Raw genomic sequence first — 10,523 nt, 5'->3', positions numbered from 1 at the left:
ATACATACATACATACATACATACATACATACATACATACATACATAATTACAATGGAGGTCAGATGACCTCTATCACATTCTATCTATTCCTTTGAGGCAAGCTTTACCCCTGAACTTGGGAATTATTTCTCAGCTAGGCTGGAAACCAAAAGTTCCAAGGCTCCTCCAGTTTCTGCCCTCTAGGAGCTGAGGTTGTACCATGCAGAGACACCTACCTCGCTTGTTACATGGGAGCCAGGATTTGAGCCCTGGCTCTTATATCTGCTCTTAGCAGCTGAGCTGTGTCTCCGCCCTTGACGAGAGTGTCTTTGATTCACTGCTAGATCACTAACCCTGACCATGTCAGATAATGGGCCAAAGGCCCACACAAAGTTCTTAAGTCTAAAGTCTTCAGGACAAACTGAGCTCTGCAACACCAGCACAACAGGATAACCCAATACAAGTAACCTCACCTCTCCATCAGTACACCTCTAAATGGCATGGTAATGAATACGATGGTAGGCCTGCATAAAAATTCATTAAACAAGTATTCTTTAAACTGTGTCGTAACAGAAAAACCGTTAGATTGAGTATAAAAATCACATGTTAAAAGAATCGTAAGGTTCTTTCCTATTACCTAGAACTTCAACATGTTTCAACAACTCATGATCAAAAATGTTTTTCCAATTAAAAGATAATTCTTGATCTTTTCAAAAGATTAAATCATCCCCTAACCCTACAGACTGCTGGCTTTACCATTAAGCTGCATTCCCTGGCCTTGTCTGAAACAAGATCTCAATGCGTACGTAGTTCAGGCTGGCCTCAACAGTGCTAGAACAACAGGCATGTGCCACCATACCTAGCTAAAAGACAAAATCTTTAGGGGAGACATACAAATTAAGCCTACATTAAGAACATCTGCCTTTTAGCTCTCTGAAAGATTATTTCCTGGACTAGCCCTGAGAGCCAAGTCATATGTATAGACTAAAGAATAAAAGGGAAAACATACTCTTGGAGCCTTCTGTGATTATAGTAGACTCCACTCTTCATAGGCCTGACCCAGAATCCTACTTAAGTCAACCAGAATTCATTATCATTCAAATTATCAGCTCAAAGCTTAGACTATTTAAATGTTAGACTACCAGGTCTTTCTGTACTTACTTTTCTCTTAGGGATTCAATGAAAGAGGAACTAAAGTAAAATATAATCTAGCTAACAAAAATCTCTTTTGTACTGGTTAGTTTTTTGTCACCTTGACACAAGCTAGAGTAATTTTAGAAGAGGGAACCTTAGTTAAGAAGATGCTTCCATCAGACTGTGGACAAGCCGGTGGGGCATTTTCTTGGTTAACGACTGATGTGAAAGGGCCCAGTCTGTTGCAGGTTGTGGACCCAGTGGTCCTGGGTTGTAGAATGAGCCAGCCACAGAGAGCAAGCCAGTAAGCTGTATTCCTCCAAGACCTCTGCTTTACTTCCTGCCTTGGCTTTCCTTAATAATGGACTGTCAATCAAGACATGTAAGCCAAATCCACCAACCCAGGTTGCTTTTGGTCCTGGTGTTTATCATAGCAACAGAAAGGAAATTAACACATCTCCTTACTACCCAGATATTTCCAATTTAAGAAAGGTCACTGTGCTTACCTTATTTTTAAGAAGAAATTTATTCCTGCAAATCAGAATTTCCCGTAACCACTTGAGAATTTCTGTGCTACTAAGCATTTGATGGCTAGTTAATTTCTTGCAGATGTAAAAAAGCATTTGTGAACTGCAATAACAAAGTTCATTGTTACAAAATCATCAAGAACCTATTATAAATATAATCATACACGAAATTACATCTCATAATAGACATAAATTTAGAAATGTTCTTTCCCTTGTTCAAGGGCTTTTTTTAAAATTTTTGTTTTTGTTTGTTTGCTTTTCGACTTTTTGAGACAGGATTTCTCTCTGTATAGCCTGGCTGTCCTAGACTCGATTTGTACACCAGGCTGACCTGGAACTCACAGAGGTATGCCTGCCTTTGCCTTCCCGAGTACTGGGATCACAGGTGTGCACCACCGTGACCCGGCTTCTTCCTCAGCTTTATCCAAATTAATAACAAATTAGAAAGAATCCTATCCTTGAAGTAGGATGAGAAGAAATCACAAATTCACGGGCACAGAAAAGACTGCAAAGAAACAGAGTCGTCTGGAGCCAGGGTCTGCAAACCGCTGCTTGCAGGACAAGGCCACGCAACTTCTCAAAGGAAGTTCCAATGCAATATGGCTACACTCCCTCACTCCCATGTGGTCTATAACTGTTTTCTTGCTCCTTTAGAGAACAAAATTGCTGAACTGTTCTCTATGCTATGTACTATATACTACACAATGCTATAAAACTCTACTGTCTAATAGTTTAGCTACTAGCGAGCCATATGTGACAATTTGAGCACTTTAAATGAAGTTTGTCCAAATTGAAATGTACTTTGTGAAACACAGTACAAAGTTTGAAGACTTCATGAAAAGAAAAATAGAAAATATCTTACTGACAATTTAAATTTATGGTGGAATATAGATCAAGTTAAGTAAAATGCACTAAAATTAAAGGTTTTTCTTTGATAATGTGTTAAATTAAAAGTTAATTACATATGCCTCCAATGATTACATCATTTTTTCCAAAGATTTATTTATTTATTACTATATAGTATTCTGCCTGCATGTATGACTGCAGGCCAGAAGAGGGCACCACACCTCATTATAGATGGTCATGAGCCATCATCATGTGGTTGCTGGAAATACAACTCAGGACCTTTGGAAGAACTGCCAGTGATCTTAAGCTCTGAGCCATCTCTCCAGTCCTTGAGTACATTATTATTAGAGTTTAGGTTTTAGCTCAGCTTCCAGGTGACCTAGCATACCACGTTTATGATGACACAATGGCAAAACCTAAGGTTTATAGATTTACATTTTTTAATGTGATGACTTCATGCTCATTAAAAGACTGCCATCATTCAGCCACAGAAACAGACACAAAATCCTGTATATTTTGTTTATAAATATATGCCTGTTTTTTAACTTATTCACCAAAACCACTAGTATATATAGAAAATTTACAAAGATCATTGTTCCTGACCTTTCAATGCTGGGGTTATATCCACAGTCTCACACCTGCTCATCATGTTCTGTACTACTGAGTTATGTGCGTAGTTTAAAAAATAAGAACTTTAAAAACTAAAAGCAAAGTTACAAAATGTTAATATTTTAGTCTTATAACTACAAACATCTATCAAAAACAGAATTATAGCTAGGCATGGTAGGACACACCTTTAGACCCAGCACGCACTCCAGAGGCAGAGGCAGGTGGATCTCTATGACTTCAAGACCAGCCTGGTCTACATACTGAGTTCCAGGCTAACCAGGTAAGACCTGTCTCAAAACAACAAACATAATTGTAACTACATAAGAGTACACAATAGAGGAAAATGCATGAAGCAGAAGAACTTGTAGCAAGGTGATAAAAATTAGCACCATTTAAAAAACTTGTTTTGCATACACGTGACATTTCTGACAATTAAACATTCTAATATTTTCAATTCAAATTAAATACAAAGTCATAAAACATCTCTAGGTGTAATTGAATAAATATGACAATGAACAAATACTATAATACTTAAAAACAAACAAAATTAAAAATTTAAACTCAATTAACACTTGAAAGTACATATACCTTATTTCCCAAAATGTCTCTACAGGAGCATCAGGGTTCCATAAATCGATGCTATCTAACTGATGAAGAACCAGCAAAGCCTGAAATTTAAAAAAAAGAGAGTGCACTGAAAATTTTTTAGAAAACTAACACTGGAGTACTTACTTCACAAATGCTAACAAACAGAGTACAACAGCAGTTCTGAGATACAGTGGGAACAACCAGTCGGAGAGCAAACCAGATGAACATGATTCTCTACAGCGTCACCCACCCAGAGCTCATGCCCTCTGCCTCCATCATTTTACTCTAAGTGGCATAAACATAGAAAGTTGTGAATGAATTCAGAATATATACATACAAAAATGTTTTAAGCAATAACATGATTCAATAATTAAAACTCTAGAATAAAACGTTCTCCCCTAAAATTAACACACACAGCAAAATTAACACACACAATGAAACACAGCAGAAATTAACTTACTTGTTACAAAATTTTTGAATCAAAGTTATTTTCTATGATTGACAGAGTGCCAACCTAAGAAAACTTTGTATCAAGTATTAAGCAGCAGTTTCATGTAGTTCATGAGTACTAACAGGGGTTAAATGAGTAACTACCATATAAATATGCTATCTTACAAATTAAAACCATCAAAGGTGATGAAAGCAAAGACTCTTCCTTCAAATCTGCTCGGGCTAGACTTCACTTCCATAATGTTTCCCTATTTCCTAGCAAATCCTACTGTACATTCAGTCTATGGTAAATAAACATGAGGTTCTTTATGCCCTTTCAAAAAAATAATGAAATGTTATTTGGTAACATTTAGTGATTTATAGTTTCCATTTTAAAAAAGATAGCACAAATTAAAATTCAGTTTTACCATTATTGCAAAAACACTTGGTACAAGTTACTGGTACTTTAGAATTTTCTGTTGATTTTCATACAGTGGCACAGATCTGATTGGGAAATTAAAGCACTCATTTTCTCTTATTCCATTTAAACTTTGCAGACAAAGACACGTAAAAGATGAAGAAATAAACAGTAGTGAGGCGCAGGCCTATGGGCTCTGGTGCTTCAGGGAGTCTAACCCTCTAATGGGAACTTGGGGAAAGTTTTTGATCTGGAAAGAAAGCAAAGCATACTAAGGCTTTCTTTTTGGAAGGTGTTAAACTGCCAGAGCACATTTGTTTTTGAAAGATTTCAAATATATACAGTGAAAGAAGAGAAGGCAGCGATATTAGAACATTAGTCAGAAGTTGGATATGAAATCTCAACTTTATGTTAGTCGTTTACAAATGGTTTGGCCTTTGGTAAGACACAGCACAGATATTTTAGGGTTTTTTGGGTGAAACATTCTCTGTTTGATAGTTTATTGTTTAATCTGGGTGAAAATTTATTAGCTTTTTTTTCTATTTCAATGATATAAGAATACTCATGTCCTCCCCTGCTTTAGTTTTCCATACTAACATGTGTCACTCAATGGAGCAATACCCTGAGAAGTGCCACAAAGGTGACTCTGTCATCATGCCAGAATCACAGAATACAGTAACATAAAAAAAAAAAAAAAAAAAAGATGACTATGCTGCCATTAGATGATACACTTTGTTGGGAAACACCTTACTGTTCATGGTTTGTGGTTTAATATATTGCTACATAGTGTGTGATTGACTTACTTCAATAAAACTGAAAACACATTATACTCATCTGGTATCCCATAAGTATTTTCAAATACTGCTCAATGATTTACATAGGCTTTAATGGATACTTAGTAGCATGCCAAGTTGAAATAGCACTCTCTTACATATTAACCCATTCTCTCATTAATGAATAAGTTCTCCCGATACTCTATTAGAAGAGGAATATACAAGTATTTTTATCTTGAATTATACATAACATACATAAGACAAGAAACATAAGAATAAATTATCGGGGTGGAATCAAATATTTGAACAAATCCTCCAAAAAGAATATAAGCAATGTAACAATTTTTAGGATGAATACTGACATACATATACATGGTAAAAGAATGTATGAGGAATGCACAAGTGTTCTAGGCAAACATTTCAAATACTTCTATCTCGAAACACAGGGGAGAGGAGACAGAATCTGACCATCTGTGTGGTGCACCAACACCTGCCAACACTGCCAACACCAGAAGGCCCTCAGACCTCACCTCCCAGGCACTGCTCTTTTCACATATTTCACAGCATACTGCTGTGCTTGTGTTTAAGCTGTGTATAAATGCATTTTGCATTTGGTTATTTTCATTCAATATCATATCTATGAGATTCAGTTATCATTTTGCTTTCTTTTATTTTTAGATGGTGTCTCTCTATGTAGTCCTGTCCTGAAACTCTCTATATAAACCAGACCGTTTAGAGTGTTGTTATTTTGCATTGGTTGGAATTTACTCAAGAAAAATGAAAAATCTGTTTACAACATAGATTTATAAATAAGTGAACCTAGAGGCTATCAATTTTTCTTTTCTTTTTCTTCTTTACCATCTTCCTTTTGGTGACAGGGTCTTACTGTGTAGCACTGGGTGGCCTGGCGCTCTCCATGTAGATCAGCTTGGCCTGGAACTCACAACAATGTGCCTGCCTCTGCCTCCAGAGAGCTGGGAGTGTGCCACCACACCCAGTTTATTTTCATTATTGTACAGAATTCAGTTAAATAAGTAGAACAGAAAGTGTCTATTCTGTCGACACATCTGAATGGATGCTACTTTGAAGAGATAACACATATTATATTGCTGGCAGTTCTGTGTGTTTTGTAAATGGACATTTGCATTTCTGTTGGCTCTATGACTAAGAGTAAAGTATAAGCTTATATGTTTAACTTTGTTATTATAAAATAAAATTTAATGGTAGTTATACTAAATTATACTCAGTAGTGTATAAATGAAAACATAGTATCTACATTTTAAATTTTATAAATTAATTTCAATCTTAATTCTACTATAGTAATAAAATAGTATTTTAATACTTTGAAAGTTTTAAGTCTTCCCCTATGCTAAATATTTTCTAGGTATGCATGAAAAGAAGTACTATGCACATTCAGTGTACTATTCTACTGAATACTACAATGACGTACCTCAACGTTACTCTTCTGGATGTTAGTTAGGAAAGTGCTTGAATTTGCCACTATATCTGAATTTGTAAACAACTCCTTTTTTTGTTGTTTGTTTGTTTAGTAATAGTGGGAGAATTTAATATCACCCCAAGATAGACTATCATCCGGGCAAACAGCTCAGAATTCTTGATGTTAAATGAAACCATAAACCAAATAAACCTAATGCACATTTTTAGAACATTCTACCCAAACAGATTCAATGCAATTCCCGTCAAATTACCAACACAATTCTTTACAGACCTTGAAAGAAAAATTCTCAACTTCATATGGATAACAAGAAACCCAGAATTGCTAAATTCTTTTACAATAAAAGATCTTCTGGAGATATCTCCATCCCTGATCTCAAGCTGTACTATAGAGCAATAGTAATAAAAACTGCATGGTACTGGCATAGAAAAAGAATGGTGGATCAATGGAACTGAATAGAAGACCCTGAAATAAATCCACACACTTATGGACACCTGATCTTTGACAAAGATGCCAAAACCATTTAATGGAAAAAAGATAGCATCTTCAGCAAATGGTGCTGAAGATGGATGTCTACATGTAGAAAAATGCAAATAGATCCATATTTATCACCTTGCACAAAACTAAAGTCCAAGTGGATCAAAGACCTAAATATAAAACCAGACACACTAAACCTGTTAGAAGAAAAGTGCCTTGAACTCACTGGCACAGGAGATAATTTCCTGAACAGAACACCAAAAGCACTGGTTCTAAGAGCAACAATCAATAAGTGGGACCTCATGAAACTTAAAAGCTTCTGTAAAGCAAAGGACACTGTCGTAAGAACAAAAAGACAGCCTACAGACTGGGAAAAGATCTTCACCAACCCTTTATCTGACAGAGGGCTAATATCCAAAATATATAAAGAACTCAAGAAGTTAAACAGCAACAAATCAGTTAACTCAATTAAAAAATGGGGTACAGAGCTAAACACAGAATTCTCAATAGAGGAATATCAAATGGCAGAGAAACACTTAAAAAGAAATGTTCAACATTCTTAGTCATCAGGGAAATGCAAATCAAAACAACCCTGAGATTTCACCTTACACCCATCAGAATGGCTAAGATCAAAAACTCAAGTAACAACACATGCTGGAGAGGCTGTGGAGAAAGGGGAACCCTCCTCCACCGCTGGTGGGAATGTAAACTTGTACAACCACTCTGGAAAGCAATCTGGCGCTTTCTCTGACAACTAGGACTAGCACTTCCTCAAGATCCAGCTATACCACTCCTAGGCATATACCCAAAAGAGGCTCAAGTACACAACAAGGACATTTGCTCAACCATGTTTGTAGAAGCTTTATTGGTAATAGCTAAAAGCTGGAAACCAGGAAGCCCCTCAGTTGAGAAATGGATACAGAAATTGTGGTACATCTACACAATGGAATATTACTCAGCAATAAAAAACAGCTCCTTTCTTTACAGCTCTGTATGAATTTTGTCTTATATATTCTGAAGCTTTATTAACTTGATGCAGTTTTCCTGAACCTTTGCAACAATAAGATCTCTATCTGTCCCCAGTGTATCTGGGGCTGGAGTGATGGTTTAGGAGCTAAGACACTAAACAGAAAAGAATGAACCTTAAAAAAAATCAACTAATACAATAAAGCTATAGAAGTTACGCTAAAGTAAAAAATAAAAACTTTTATTCCATTTATATAAAATGTGAACTAATTTATATTAACAAAGTAAATCAATTATTACAAAGGAGGCAAAGGCCAGACCAGGGGTGAGAAGGGATGAGATGAGGACTGCAAGGAATACAAGGTTAACGTTCAGTAGTAATGGGTGTTGTCTACCAATGAGTCTATTAATGAACAAATAAATAGAATATTCATCAACAATCAGGAAAAGAAAACAGACATATGCAACAATACACATAAATGTTTTAAAACACCCACTTCCTAATTTAAGGAGTGGAAGAATAAGATCACATTTACTATAAGCTTGTAAAGCTAACCTAGAGGGACAGAATCGGACCAGCCAATGTGTAGAACAGGGTAGGGTATTAACTGCAGAGATAAAACTCTCTGGTGTAAACAGAGATACCCTAAGTCTTAAATTACGTAGTATATGAAAAGTATATAGCAACAGATTTTATTTACATTAAAGGTGTATGTTTAGGTTGTCAGTATAAAAATAATGTTCGAAAGTAAACTTTGAGCTGATGAGCTGGATCACTGGGTAAAGGCACTTGCTATCAAGCCTGACAACCTGCGTTCGATAACTGGGACCCAATGGTAGAAAGAGAGAACGAAATCCTGAAAGTTATGCTCTGACCTCTACATGTATGCTGTGGTATGCATACATGCCCCCCACACACACACACAACAGATAAGTAAATGTAATTTTTGTTGTTGTTTTGAGATAGGGTTTCTCTGTGTAGCCCTGGATATCCTGGAACTCACAATGCGAACCAGACTGGCCTTGAACTCAGAGATCTACCTGACTTTGCATCTTGAGAATTGAGATTAAAGGCATGCACCACTACCACCCAGCTAGAAATAGAATTTCTTAAAAAGTCAACTTTGTTAACTCAGTAGGTTTGTTATAACTTAAAAAGAGACAGTACCAAGTGTCATCAAGGATGGAGAAATACCAAAACTCTGCTGACAAATACAAATACAAGATGATACAGTAACTTTAATGTCATTATTTGTAGTAACCCTCAAAAAGATAGAACACTGAATGTCTATCACGCTGTGGCTCTTCAGGTAAGGTGCTGTTACAGAAGCCTGAAAACATGAGTTCACTTTCTGGAACTCATGTAAAAGTGGCAGAAGAGCAAGTCCACAAGGAGACACACGGTGCCCACACACCATACCCCACCATGCAGACACAAGAATAAATTTAAGGAAGAAACAATGAACTTCCAAATTTCTTTATACAATATGGCTTGTGACACATAACTATAATTCCAGCTAGTACAAGGGCTGACGACGAACTGCTTCAAGATTTGGAGACCAGGCAGAACAATATAGTAAAATCTTGTCTCAAAGACAAACAAACCAAAAAATTGTAGAAGCTAGTGAAATGGCTACAGCTAGTAAAAGTATTTGCCGTCCAAAGCCAGAACATGAGTTTCTCTGACCTACACACACACACCACCACCACACTCCTCTTCTGGCATCCTCAGGCAATACACACACATGGCCCACATATATACATGCACACAAAACAGCCATACACACATACACTCATCAGTAAGTCTTTAAAAAGAAATGGTACAATGCTTTGTTGCGACAAAGCATAAAGCAAATAAATAGAGGCCCTCAATGGGATTTATAAAATATCAAAGACATAAACATGCCATTTCCAGAACAGACATCCATTTATTACTCAAAAAAGTACACAGAAGGCCCGTGTGGTAGCACACACCTGTAGTCCTAGTACTCAGAGGGGCAGAGGCAATTTGATCTCTGTGAGCTCGAGGCCAGCCTGGTCTACAAAGCGAGTCTAGGACAGCCATGGCCACACGGAGAAGCCCTGTCTCCAACAACCAAACAACAGTAGTAGTAGTGATAGGAGCAGCAGTAGTAGTACACAGAGGGGCTAGAGAAATGGCTCAGGGGCTGAGAATGGGCACAGCGCTTAGAAAATAACAAAGTTCCCAGGAGCCACACTGGGTGTCTCACATGGCCTGTAACTCCAGCTCTAGGGAATCCAACACTATTTTCTGGCTCCTGAAGGCACTGCACTGATGTACAAACACACACACACACA

The 10,523-nt window shown here is 36.9% G+C and overlaps 1 protein-coding gene across 6 annotated transcripts in view; it reads right to left on the bottom strand.

Annotated features, from left to right (window-relative positions):
* Positions 1–10,523, bottom strand: part of Nf1 (neurofibromin 1) — a 236,566-nt gene that overhangs the window by 138,010 nt on the left and 88,033 nt on the right. For all 6 annotated transcript variants that reach the window (XM_055620212.1, XM_055620216.1, XM_055620214.1 and 3 more), the window contains 2 exons: positions 3,686–3,765; positions 1,622–1,745 (listed from right to left, as the gene is read on the bottom strand). In XM_055620212.1, the coding sequence (XP_055476187.1) occupies positions 1,622–1,745; positions 3,686–3,765 (204 nt within the window). The remainder of the gene's footprint in view (positions 1–1,621; positions 1,746–3,685; positions 3,766–10,523) is intronic.

Source organism: Psammomys obesus, unplaced genomic scaffold (genome assembly GCF_907164565.1).
Source record: "Psammomys obesus unplaced genomic scaffold, mPsaObe1.curated_primary_1811, whole genome shotgun sequence".
Classification (NCBI taxonomy): domain Eukaryota; kingdom Metazoa; phylum Chordata; class Mammalia; order Rodentia; family Muridae; genus Psammomys; species Psammomys obesus.
The sequence above is the reverse complement of the archived record's forward strand: the minus strand, read 5'-3'. Positions and strand labels throughout refer to the sequence as shown.